This window comes from Hippocampus comes, unplaced genomic scaffold (genome assembly GCF_001891065.2).
Source record: "Hippocampus comes isolate QL1 unplaced genomic scaffold, H_comes_QL1_v1.1 scaffold56, whole genome shotgun sequence".
Lineage (NCBI taxonomy): Eukaryota > Metazoa > Chordata > Actinopteri > Syngnathiformes > Syngnathidae > Hippocampus > Hippocampus comes.
In genome coordinates this window covers 244,350-257,127 of record NW_017842056.1, presented here as the reverse complement: position 1 = coordinate 257,127, position 12,778 = coordinate 244,350, and the positions used below count along the sequence as shown (strand labels likewise).

At 50.7% G+C, this 12,778-nt stretch overlaps 1 protein-coding gene and 1 long non-coding RNA gene across 6 annotated transcripts in view; one reads left to right on the top strand and one right to left on the bottom strand.

The window, feature by feature from the left end:
- Positions 1-1,920: 1,920 nt before the first annotated feature.
- The window catches only part of magixa (MAGI family member, X-linked a), an 18,528-nt gene continuing 7,670 nt past the window's right edge, over positions 1,921-12,778 (top strand). For 3 of the 5 annotated variants that reach the window (XM_019860829.1, XM_019860828.1, XM_019860832.1), the window contains exons 1-16: positions 1,921-2,074; positions 4,128-4,179; positions 4,258-4,495; positions 4,885-5,001; positions 5,089-5,208; positions 5,581-5,751; positions 6,051-6,228; positions 6,297-6,364; positions 6,907-7,074; positions 7,310-7,479; positions 8,548-8,626; positions 8,754-8,913; positions 9,724-10,249; positions 10,340-10,403; positions 10,470-10,676; positions 11,673-11,930. In XM_019860829.1, coding sequence (XP_019716388.1) covers positions 1,938-2,074; positions 4,128-4,179; positions 4,258-4,495; positions 4,885-5,001; positions 5,089-5,208; positions 5,581-5,751; positions 6,051-6,228; positions 6,297-6,364; positions 6,907-7,074; positions 7,310-7,479; positions 8,548-8,626; positions 8,754-8,913; positions 9,724-10,249; positions 10,340-10,403; positions 10,470-10,676; positions 11,673-11,930 — 2,713 coding nt within the window. In that variant the 5' untranslated portion in view covers positions 1,921-1,937. Of the gene's footprint in view, positions 2,075-2,332; positions 2,781-3,072; positions 3,602-4,127; positions 4,180-4,257; positions 4,496-4,884; positions 5,002-5,088; positions 5,209-5,580; positions 5,752-6,050; positions 6,229-6,296; positions 6,365-6,906; positions 7,075-7,309; positions 7,480-8,547; positions 8,627-8,753; positions 8,914-9,723; positions 10,250-10,339; positions 10,404-10,469; positions 10,677-11,672; positions 11,931-12,778 lie in introns of those variants that run through there. The other 2 variants (XM_019860830.1, XM_019860831.1) reach the window with 2 other exon arrangements.
- The window catches only part of LOC109510490 (uncharacterized), a 1,293-nt gene continuing 882 nt past the window's right edge, over positions 12,368-12,778 (bottom strand). Inside the window, exon 3 of the long non-coding RNA XR_002167131.1 lies at positions 12,368-12,519. This is a non-coding gene — a long non-coding RNA (uncharacterized LOC109510490). The remainder of the gene's footprint in view (positions 12,520-12,778) is intronic.

Sequence of the window (12,778 nt, the reverse complement as noted above, 5' to 3'; positions counted from 1 at the left end):
CTCCAAAAAGAAAATCTAAGATTATAACTGACATGTAAACACGCTCACACATGCCATGTGAACACAATCACATATGATACATAACACTCACACATGACATCTAAATACAATTTCCCACGGCATGAGCACAATCACTTGTGAATTTTTAAAACACCTGGCATCAACATAACACCTGCCATGTAATTAGCATGACACCTGGACGCAATAACAAGCACACTTGACACGACCACCACCACATTACACGTGAACACAATCACATTGAACACAAAAAAAAAAAAAAAAAAAGCAATGACATTAACACGAGCATACCTGACAAGTGGACGCTGCACCTGGCATTTACACAACAGAAACCTGCCATGTAATACCGCCCACACCGAACATGAACACAATCAAACTTGACTCGGAAACATAATCCCACTTGACGTGAACACAATCACAATCAATGAATTACCGGCTATGAATACGATTGTGTTCACTGACAGGCAGCAATTGCTATTTCGAACGTAGCCCGATGGCGTCGCGGTGGTGCCGACGGGACTTGAACACACTTGAGGTGAAATTGAGGATGAACTCACGTCCACCTTCACCACCTCCCGCTGTCCTCTCCTCTTTACCTTTGTCCTTCAGCACCTCTTCCTTTGTATTGTGTGTTTTGTACGATAGTCTTTGTGAGGTTCGTGTCACGAGATAATCCCAGATTTACCTCTTTTCCTGTTTGTCAGGCATTTTGTCTTCATCGTTTGTGCTGTCGCTAAACTTGCGTTGTATGTGTGCGTGTCAATGTTTGGGTGATTTATTTAAACAAAATAGATGATTTATAACAAACAATCTCATAACACGGACGACAGCTCTAAAGAGACGCCTACAATAGATTAATAATAACTCATGTTTGAAATACGTATGTGAAAAATATAAAGTAAATGCAGAAATAAATAAAGAGTTTTTCAATAAGAAATGTAAAACGTTGAGGTGATTAACCAACTGCCTTCAAATCGTATTTATAAACGTGGTTTTCTTTCTATTTTCAAGTATGACCAGGTATTCTTAGAGTAAGATTAATTCAACCGGGTGGGGGAAAAGATTGGCACTTTTTCTATGTTTCTGAAATGTCACAAATAAAATTAAATCACTCACGACAACTCTTGAACATTTGTAAGATTTCTCGTCACTGGAACAACCTGACGCCCGGGTTAGTCTTGACATAATCAATGGGGCTCTGCTGCCTCCTGCCGTGCAGGAGAGTAACCGCAGCCTACGTGCTCGTGAACAGATGGTGACTGGGGAGGTGAAGATGCTGACAGAGCAAATGTCAAAGCATTGTAACGGAAATAATACACATATAACATACAGTAGGCAAATACAACGGATTGCTCATAAGTCAATTTCGGGGCATCGAGAATATAGACAAACAATGGACTGGGCGCCAGGCAACAATCAAGGAGGACGACAGAGGGGATGGCACTCCTCACGCTCCCTGGTAAGGTCGAAGGTGCTGGAGAGAAGGGTCTGCCGGGAAGTCGGGTCTCAGACTCAGGAGGAGCAGTGTGATTTTTGTCCCGGCTGTGGAACAGTGGACCAGCTCTACACCTTTGGCAGGGTTGTCGAGGGTGCACGGGAGGAAATATATCTATATTTATATTGAACTTAATTGAACTGTGTATATAAAAACTGAAACATTTATTTTGTGAATGCAAACACTTTGTTTTTCTTCTTTCTTCTTTCTACCCCCAATTTTGCTGCTGTAGACTGTAAATTTCCCCAGTGTGGGACAAATAAAGGATATCTTATCTTATCTTATCTTATCTTATTTAACCCAGGCATGTCCAGCTGTGTAACGGCTGAAGCTTTCGATTGACCAGTGGATCCACGTTCCTCCCCTCACCTCATGAACTGTGGGTCATGTTCGAAAGAATAAGATCCTGGCTACAATCGGCCAAATGAGTTTTCACCGCAGGGTGTCTGGACTCTCCCTTAGAGATCAGGTGAGAAGCTCGGTCATCCGGGAGGGGCTCAGAGTCGAGCTGCGGCTCCTTGGCTTTGAGAGGAGCCAGATGACGCCTCCTGGATGCGAGACGTGAGAGCATTTCAGGTGTGTGTTTTGCAGTATGTGTGAACAAAAAAAAAAACTGGCTATTTGAGAATATCCGTCAGCAGTGTGACAGTTCCAGCTGGGTGTGTTTTAGTGGTGCGTGGGGGGGGCTGTACCGAGAGCATTTTAATTGTGTGCGTGAGTATCTTTTAGTAGGGTGCATATGTGAACGAAAAAAAAAGAGGCTGTGAGCAAACAAAACCTCTCGTGTGTGAGATTTCATTAGGGTGCGACAGATTAACATTTAGCGTGGGAGAGAAAAAAAAACAACTGCGCGTGTGCATGGATAAGGAGCGTGAGAGAGAGCAATCTCAGTTGCGCGTTTGAGTGTGTTTCACGTCCGACTTTCTTTCCAAGTTTCCTCCTGCCACGGGCAACGCCCCCTCCCGACCCTCCACGCGCTTGTACGCTTGCCACGTTCGCGCACGCGCCTGAGAGCGAGAGTGAGCGTCAGAGAGTGGGGGAGAGCGAGAGCGAGAGAGGACGGTGGAGCCAACACTCACACACTCGGGCGAGCGTTTCACCTCACCCTCTCCCCGCTTTGCATCCTCACCTGCAGTGACCGTCGGGCACGCGCCTTCCCGACGTCCCCACCGCACGCGCGTATGCACCTCGCAGCAGCCTTCGGCGAGGCGTCGAGCGGCTCCGAGCCGGGATAGCGACACCGCGACGCGGCCACACGAGCATGACGGTAAACGTGCGCCGTTCTCTGCGTCTGCGTGCGCGGGAGGACGATTTGACCCGTGAAAAACGAACCGCTACGCGTACGGGGTCGTGCACGTAAGCGCGCGCGCGCGCGAGCGAGTTGCGGGTCAAAACGACGCTGTCAGCACATTGTCAGGCAGGCGCGCGCAAAGGGGGCGAGCTCACTATTGCGGGTTGTGTGCGTGCGCGTGCGCGTCACTCCTCGGCAGCCACCACCAGTCCTGCTGTGCGCGCGCGCACGCGCCCGACACGCTTCTTTTGTGAGCATTTGATGACTTGTGACGCTTTTACAGTGTTCCTGTTGAATATTAGATCGGTGTTGATGCAAAGCTAACAGCAGACTGGACCCAATCAGCTTTTTACCTCTTTTGGGTTCAGGCGCTGCGGTGACGTCACTGTGGGGAAAATGACATCATAGAATTAGTCAACCATTAACTCAGAGTGAAAACAGTTTTATGCTAACACCAGCCATGCTAACTAGCCACTGTGGTGGTTAGCCCGTTTGTCGACTTCAGCTATTGGACTTGATAGAAAGAAACAATTGCAATGAGTGGGTCACGTGACGCTCCTTGGGTGCAACAGCAATGAGATCGATGGATAGCGCATATAGCACATTTGCTTTGTTTAGCGTACGCGCACATTCCTTTCATCACACCTTAAACACTGAAATGCGACCTTTGACCACCTCTATGAAGGAGGGAGGGCCGAGTGACAACCACGGTTGTGGGGACACACACACACACACACACGCAGATACACAACAAGTGACAACTCGAAGAACCGAGCACAACACAACACGCTATACAGGTAACACACACGGGAAGACACTTCTCCTAGGATGCGTTTTTCTTTTTTTTTTTGCCTAGTTAGCATGTTAGCAGGTGTGTAAATAAAAGAGTCCAGTCAAATTGAGTGTGTGTGTGCATGAAAGGCGAGATAAAGAGTGTCCACACCATAGACAAACTAATCTAAACTAATGCAAGTAAATGGCTGAACACAAAGCTGGAGTGTGTCTTTCACAAGGATATTTGGGAATTAGATATGAACCAAAAATACGTCCCTTTTAATCTGATGATTATAAAAGTTTACTGCTTGTAATGTTTAGGATTTAGGTACACACCAAACCAATGAGAGAAGGCTCTAGTTCAAGTGTCAAGTGAAGGTCCTAGTCTCGAGAGAAAGTGGCAATCCCCTGAGGTTTTAGTCCTCAAAGAAGATTCTAGTCTTGAGAATAACGGGGCAAGCCGAAAGGAAAAGAAAGAGAAGATGCAGATTGAAATTTCACCGGTAAACGATGATACGTGAATGACCTTGACTGACTTCTTGTTTTCAGCTCGGCCGCCATGTCTAAAAACGCGGTAAAGAAGCTGCACTGGCGCTCCAAGGTATGCGCCACAACAAGCTAACGTTACCACGTTAGCTTGTTGTCTTTATTATGGCATCCGTCCGTCCTCTCTGCGCAGGTGCAGGAGGGCTTCGTGCCGCTGGGCGGAAGCTCCGGCGAGCTGGGGCTGGCCATCGGTGGCGGCGCCGACTATGGCGAGTTTCCTTTTGTGACCGTGGCGCCTGGCGGCGGCGCCAGTGTGGGCGACATCATTCTAGAGATCGGCGGCACGCCCGTGTTGGGCATGACGTTGGGCGACGTCCGGGGGGTCCTCAACTCCTGTCCTCACCCCATCAGGATCAAAACCGTTTCACCAGGTGACCTGCCTGAATTGTATGTCAACCTTTTGCCATTAGAGCGGAAAAACATGAAACAACATTTGGAACAATCTTTTGACTCTATGATTTGAGACTGTCCCTAAAGTCAACACCTGACTCGGTAAGATGGATGGATGGACCGATTGACAGACCACCACTAAGATCCAAAATTCCACTTGAACAAAAACAAGCTAGCTAGCTACCAAGTTTGCTAGCTAGAGACATCGCTAAAAATAGATTTGAAAAGATTGATTTTAAAAATTGGTTATGAATGGGTAACCGCCATGATTTTGACTGTGACATTGTTGTTGTGTGTGTGTGTGTGTGTGTGTGTGTGTGTGTGTGTGTGTGTGTGTGTGTGTGTGTGTGTGTGTGTTTCTAATTCACAGGTGCGTCTTTGTGTAAAGACCTACGCCTGTACCTCAGTAAATGTTTCACACCAACCTCCATGGACAGTCAGTTGCAGCAGCTGATCCGAGAGAACCTTTATCTGCGCGCCGTGCCCTGTACGTGCACACGCGCGCACGCACACGCACACGCACACGTCAGATGATGCGTCGCATGGCGATGACATCGGCATTTCCATTCGGCAGGTACGACCCGGCAGCCTCGTGACGGGGAGATCGGCGGCGTGGACTACAACTTTGTGTCTATCGAAGAGTTTTTTTCTTTGGAGGAGTCGGGAGCGCTGCTGGAAAGCGGAAAGTTCAAAGGTAACATCACCAAATTTCTTTTGGCTTGTGTGTGTGATTTAGACTTATCGGCTCTCTGTAACGGCCACGCTGATTTATTTTAGAAAAACATTCCGAAAGAATGTGAACAAAACACCTCGCTACGATATTACCATGACAACCAAATTCAGCCAAGAAAAGGGCTGAACTTCAGTTCATTGACAGTAGTTAGGAGGCATGGGAGAAAATGTGTTCATCGCCGGACATCTCCAAATCCAAAGCATTATTCAAGTTCCCTCACGTTGCCTTCACGTAAACATTAAAGTCACTCGCTAAAAATGGGATGATTTGCGCTACGTTATTTTGCTCTGTCACCTCGCTGACATTTGTGATCCTTTTGCCGTCCAACCACAGGCAACTATTACGGGACGCCCCGCCCAGTCCATATAAGTCCAGACAGTCCGCCGATTACATACCAGGAACATCGAAACCTGCTGAGGAACTTCAGGACCAGGAGCAAATCTCTCAGCAATCTTGAAAAAACCGTCGAAGAAGACAACAGCGAGGAGGACAGCGGCCTGTCTGGTATGATCAGTCGATTCATGCCACAATCGTACCCTCGTGTAAATCTAACCTATGGAACGAGTTCATTCATTTTTTTTTTCCCTCTAATACCCTACGATGTCACAAGATGGCGCCAAATCCTTGGCTCGTGAAAAACTAGTAACTTGTGTCAGGAAAGTATTGTTGAAGTGATACATCTTGCCCAAAGACAGCCGGGATAGTCTCCGGCACGCCCGCGACCCTGGTCAAGATAAACGGTTTCAGATAATGGCAAGGAGGGTTGCAGTTAAGAGACATCAGTTCCCTCTTCTGTGTTCAAGGAGGGTCCGCCGGCGGCGGGCCTCCGGCGCTGCCAGCCAGTCACTCCTGGGGCGAGTCCCTGGCAAGGAGCGGCGAAGGAATGGACAACGGTGGAAGAGGAGCAGGAAGAGGAAGAGCTCCCGTGGCCGACACGTGGGAAGTGACGTTCGGCAACGGCGCCAACGCCTTCTTTGTCGAGTGAGTGACATCACCATCCCGACATGCACTGAGAGGATAAAAATATTCATGACCAGCAAATCTGTCAGTCACATGTCCAAATCCAGGCAGGATCTTCGCGCTCAAAAGAAAGATGCCACTTCCTGTTCAGCAGAGCGTGAGTCTATTCCGATTCATTTTTTTCCTTTTATAGGCGACAGCAGGGGTCGGTACGGATCTAATTGCTGTCAGTGGCGCCTCCTTCTCGCCAAGTGTTAATTTCCTGCCTCATTATTTGTTTTGCCGGGAAGCTTCTTACGTCATCATCATCCTTGTGTGTGACATCGAATCAAACTGAATCGTTCCTCTTCCAACGAATGGAATTTTCTTTCTTTGGAGAGGTACATCTTTGAAATGATGCATTTAGCAACGGCGGGCATTCTCTCAGTACTGATTTTTTTTTTTTTGCTGGCCGACCGACTGGGAAAACTGATGGAAGTGGGTTTTCGTCCGCCGCAAAGCGGGTCAGTCCCGAGGGACCTTGTCAGTCCATCACCGACGGCCTCCCGTTTGGCTGACGACTGACGGAAACTAGCGCCGCGTGTCTTCCTGAGCCGAGAGTTGCTTTGATTGGAGGAGAGGGGAGCGGCTCTTCCGACAGAGGAGATCTATCTATGTTATGCGGTTGTCCCACCTGACGGCGCACTTGCACGCTATCAGTTCCAGAGTTCACCGATCAGCCGAGTCAACTGCAAGGTTTTTCGGTGCACGCGCGTCTCTCCAAAGGCCCGCGAGGCTTCGGCTTCAACATCGTCGGAGGCAGTCGAGCGCGAGAGTTCCTGCAGGTGTACAGCGTCACGCCCGGAGGCCCGCCCACTCTCCATCAAGGTGCTTCCATCACTCAGGCATCCTGACTATCGCCTGACCGAGAGCCTTTGCTTGTTCAAAAGCGAGAGATTAAAACAGGGGGGCGGGGGAGGGGGGGGGGATTATGTTTAATTCTCATGACCCGCTGACCCATACGCACATTCACACACACAAAGTTTGGGCTGTTTGGCTTTTGGCCGAAATTGCTGGATAATCAAGCGATTTGACCTTTTCCGTGCGTATGCGCGATCCACAGCCGACATCCTGGTGTACATCGACGACGCGTGCGTGCTCGGCCGTTCACACAAAGAGGTGGTGGAGATGCTGAAATCCGTTCCGATGGGCCAGAGCGTGGACGTGGTCCTGAGGCGAGGCTACCCGATGCTCTACAACCCGGACGGCTGTCCCAAACACACCCTGGACACGGTACAGCTCGCCGCTGACCGTTGTTTCCCCGTCGTCACGCTTGTTACGTCATTATCGGCACACGTTACGTCTTTGTCACGCTTGTAGCGAGAGGTGGGAGTCGGTCAGAGTCCAGTCTCAGGTCTTAACGCTTCACGTGTCATGCAAGTCCCGAGTTACCGTGGCAAAGTTCAAGCCCGTTGAATTCCACCTAAATTTCACTTGGATGAAATCAATCAAGTGATGCAGCCTTGCTCTGTCATTAGCATCGCTTGCTACACCGTTAGCTACCTCGTTCTGGCCACATGCGGCGGTTATCCAACTTGGCACATTTGCGAGCCAGTTTTTGCTACTTTTTATGTCGCTGTCACCACTTAGCACCGGTGTTACCCACGTGCAGAAAGGACATCAAAATCCAATCGGAAAAGGGGACCCGGGGGTCCGAGCTGGTGTGGCCACTAAGAATTTATTCTTGAAGCATAACGAGAAAAACGCGAAAACAAAAATTTGGGACGAGCCCCTTTTGCTCTAATCATGTCATAGAACTGACCAATCCTATTTTAAAAGGGGACCCGGGGGTCCGAGCTGGTGTGGCCACGAAGAATTTATTCTTGAAGGCAGCAGAACAAATTCCTGAGCTTCTATCTCCTCGCAGAGACGGAAGCATAATGAGAAAAACGCGGGACAAAAATTTGGGACGAGCCCCTTTCGCTCAATCATGTCATAGAACTGACCAATCCTATTTGACTTTCTTCATGGTGTCACAGCGAGGACAAATTGTGAGGCTGACTTTGTTTTACCGGTATCCTGTCTAGTTTTCCTTTTTTAATATAGGCTATGTTTGATGTTTGCGTTTTTCATGAACGCAGATAAAAAAAAAAATACACTCCATGAGTTTTAATATAGGCTATGTTTGATGTTTGCGTTTTTCACTCCCTTTTCCATGAGGCTGTCACGTCTCATTCGCTTGGTATCCCATTTCGTTCTCATCACATTCGCTCAACGTGTTATCATCACTCGTTTGGTCGCTATTACACTTTTCCACGCTTGTTACCACATGACCATGTGTAAGTGAACTCCTCCCATCAGCCGCCGACTCCCCCCGAAAACCACCAGCGCGGACCGCTCACGTACAGCCACGCGCAGGACGCCCCCAGCGGCGGGTCAGGTCAGCAGAGCTCACAAACACTTCTTCTGGAATTTGAATATCTTGAGGGAGAAGTTGAGTGCTAATCTTTGCTGACTTTGGTTGTCTTGTTCTTCACTTCCTCGTCAACGCCTTGATGTTCTTCCAGGACTTTGCCGAGGCTTGCCCGCCTATTCAGTTGAGCCGCTGACCAATGGGCTGACGGCTCCACCAACCCCCACTTCCTCTGAACCCCCCGCGGCCCATCCCCCGAGCCCCTGTGAGAGAATTTCAGCCAATCACAGCAACTCTGATGGGGGCATTCATAGGTGGGCTCATGTGTTAGCATCGTTAGCTGTTGAGTTTGTTTCACAGGGTTTCCCAAACCTCAAGGCCCTTTTCCAGGTTAGCACCGGTTCTTTCTTTTTCCCACCACTGAAATTGGCTCGAGCTCTCATGCTTGAAACTGGTGCTTAAGATGGCCCCAAGTATTTGGCGGGTCAGACTCTACGTCAGTGGGCGGCGTTATCATGACGAGCGCAGATGTAGAGGAAGGACTCCGTGGACACACAAAGTTTTGCACAAACTATAAACTCCGGCACAATTGTTGTCCCACCAGAAGAACGATGGCGGATGTGCCCTGCTAGCATACGATCTGCGACTCACGGCCGGCCTCGTGATCATCTACGTTGATTAAGGAAGATGGAAGCGTTTGCTGATTGCATGTCCCAGATGCTAAGATGCCTCACACATGCTAACAGCGCATTATTATTATTATTATTATTATTATTAATAGCACAGGCACTCTTGGGTAAACATCGACCTAAGCAGCGACGTTTGGAGGCTTTACGATAATGACGTAGCTCCTACTTGGCTCTTCGTAAGAAATTGTTAAGCACAGCACTGGCCCTGGTGCCGAACGAGCACCGAGGATTTTTTTTGGGGTGGGAGCCACGGCACGCATTTTACGGAATAAAAATTTCACGGCACCCCACCGTGGCAAAATGTCAAATATGATGACTAAGAATAATGGCCCAGGGGTCATGGTTTCGCCCCCCCCCCCCCCGATTCAAGTGTTGAAGAGGTTGGAGACCACTGCACTCGAAAGCGCCGTAAACCCGCCACCCGCTTCTGCACAGGTCGTCGGCGACCGGCTACAACAGCGACACCCTTGCCACCGGCTCCTCCTCCCCCTCCCTGCTCCACCATCAGAGCTCCAAGTCATCAGAGAGCGACCTGTCCACATCCACTTTCCCCATCGCCCCCCTGTCCAAACTGCGCGGGCCTTCGCCTCCCGGCAGCGCCGCGCAGCGTCCGCCGATGCCGCAGACCTGCTTACCTCACACGCCGCCCCGCGAGATCCCACCCTGCGGCTTCAACGGGTGCCCGGCCAATCACCAAGTGCCCCCTCAGCACCCCCTCGGAAACACGGGGCCGGCTCCGCCTCCGGGTACGGGGTCCTTCCCCGCCGGCGAGCTGGTGCCAGTGGCCCTGGAGCGCCGGGAAGGCGGCGGCCTGGGTTTCAGCATCACGGCGGGAGGGCCGGGAGGTCAGCTGGCCGTGGTCAGGAGGGTCTGGGACCGCAGGCAGTGCCCCTCCCTGCAATCGGGGGACGCCGTGGTCAAGATCAACGGTGCCGACGTCCAGAACCTCAACTTCTCTCAGGTCAGAACACTTTCTAAAATGAATCACCCACGTTGGCCCGGAGAGGGCGGAGTCAGTCATGGCACGTATGTTTCCCCCCGCCCGCCTCAGGTCCAGAAGGTTCTGCAGGATCACTCAAAACAGGGGAAGGTGGTTCTGCTGGTGCGCAGACAAGGTACCCCGCCAATCACAATGACCGATGACTGACACGTGATTGAACTTTTTCATCTTCCGCCCTCAGCTCCTGCCTCCTCCGCATCTTCGGTCACGCCTAATTTGTACAAGCCCCTCCCCTTCCCGCAAGGTCTCGCAAGCCCCCCGTCCCAACCCTCGACGTCCACCGATTTGCCTTCCCCGTCCTCGCGTGCCTTGGTAGGCGGCGTGCCGCCGCTCAGCCAGGCGGGCTTGGCGACGGAGGCCCCGCCGGAGGGGCACTTCTCAGTAGCAGGTAACAGGCTCGGCCTTCAAGACCTTGACTTTTTATTTGTATTCATTCTTCTCTGGACTCTTAACTCATTCAGGACCAGCCAATTCTGACTAAGTCTGAAAAGACGTTTAAAAACGTCTTTGGGAGTGATTGAGTTAAGGCCCTATTTTCATTCCAGGCACAAGTCTAGCGCAAAGCGGAATCTCATTGCGCGTATGGGTGGAGTTTTCTTTCTCTCGGGCTTTTGCTCGACTTTGCGCCAGTCGTATTGGGTGTCATGACGGGGGCGTTTGCGCCTTTGTGCGGCTTTGCGGTATGGAACGGAGTGTCTTCCTGGCCAATCCTCTCGGCATTCCTCATTTGCATCAAAATCAGGGCGAGGGCAGGAAAGTAATCTCATCTGTGCTGTACGTTGCACATAGAGGATATTTGACAATGAAGCTTGACTTGACTTGACTTGAGTGTGCCGTGCTCGAACTCTGCGGAAACAGAAATTAGACTGGCTGGAGTTTGCGCATGACATTGGCACGGAAACGGCGATATCTCCCCTTTGGGATGAGGAAGTCGGCCGTGCGTTTCGTGGGAAGTTGGAGCCTTGCACCTCTCAATCATGCGTCCGCCTGTGTCATGTTTATGAATTAAATATCATGAGGTCCAAGTCTATGGCCACGACATTCGTCAAAGGAGAAGAATCTGTGCTTGGTGGTTGCGCCTTCTCGACAGCACGCGTGCACTAGCAATGATTTTGTTTTGTGAGGACTGTCGGCGCCATTTGACTGTCGCCGCTGGACAAGGCGCTTGTGTTTCTTGCGCCTGTTATGGGCAGCATTTTTCACAGCCCCATTTTGTTTAGCGGAGATGTCAGCGCTTTCGGAAAGTCTGCGTTGATTTGGCTGTGGATGGATGGCTGGCTTGCGGAGCCGACGATGAGGAGAGAAGAGCATCCATGCGTATTTGGAACTGAGAGTCGCCGCTTGGAATTGAAGCGGATTTACATGATGCTCCCTCGTTTCCCAGGGAGCCCGCCCAGCCAGGTGGCCAACGGGCCCCCCATCTCAGGCCTCATCCAGAGCACCAGCTTCCTGGACTCCGTTCCTGTGACCTTGACTTTAGAGCCACGCGACCTACAGGGGGTGGAGGAAAGCTCGGTGGGGCCGATCAGAGGAGCCGTTGCCAAGGACACCAGGGAGGGGAAGAAGGTGGAGGTGGAGCTGACGAGGCGCCCCGGTGAAGGCTTCGGTTTTGTCATCTCATCCCAAGAAGTCGACCGTGGGGGTGAGTCGCCTCTCTTTCCATCCATCCATTTTCCGATCCGCTTTATCCTCACGAGGGTCGCGGGGCAACCGGAGCCAATCCGATCTGCCTTCGGGCAGCAGGCGGGGGACACCCTCAACCGGTTGCCAGACCATCGCAGGGCACACACATCGACCAATAACCATTTGTGCTCACAGTCACCCCCCCAGGGCAGTGGCTCTTAACCTTGTTTGAGCTACCGAACCCAACCAGTTCATAAGCACGTTCACCGAACCCTTCATTGGTGCAAAACAAAAATATGACTTTTTACAAATTCAAGACATAAAAAGACATTTATTGAAAAACATTCAAATTTCAAGACATAAGTTTTTTAAAAATTTTACAACGTACTACCACGACAGTCAAACGGTGACTACTGACCGAACTAAATTTCCCAAGCAATGTAATGTGATCATTTGCAGCCAGTGATGGCCAAGCGGGCGTGTCACAACTAATTGACATGTTGAGTCGGGTGTTCCTTAACCGCCATGGTAGAGGCTCCGTCGAAACCCCTGAGACCAATTCACCGAACCCCTGAGGTTCGATCCAACCAATGTAAAGAACCACTGCCCTTGGGACAACCCAGAGTGTTCCATTAGCCTACCGTGCATGTTTTTGGAATGTGGGAGGAAACCGGAGCACCCGGAGAAAACCCATGTCGGCACGGGGAGAACATGCAGACTCCACGCAGGAAGGCCGGAGGCAGAATCGAACCCCGCGCCTCTGCGCTGCGAGGCCGACGTGCCAACTGGTCCCGCACCGTGCTCTATTTCAATCCGTTTTTTTTTTTTTTTTTTGGGGGGGGGGGGGGGGGGTTTTGTTCTAAACTC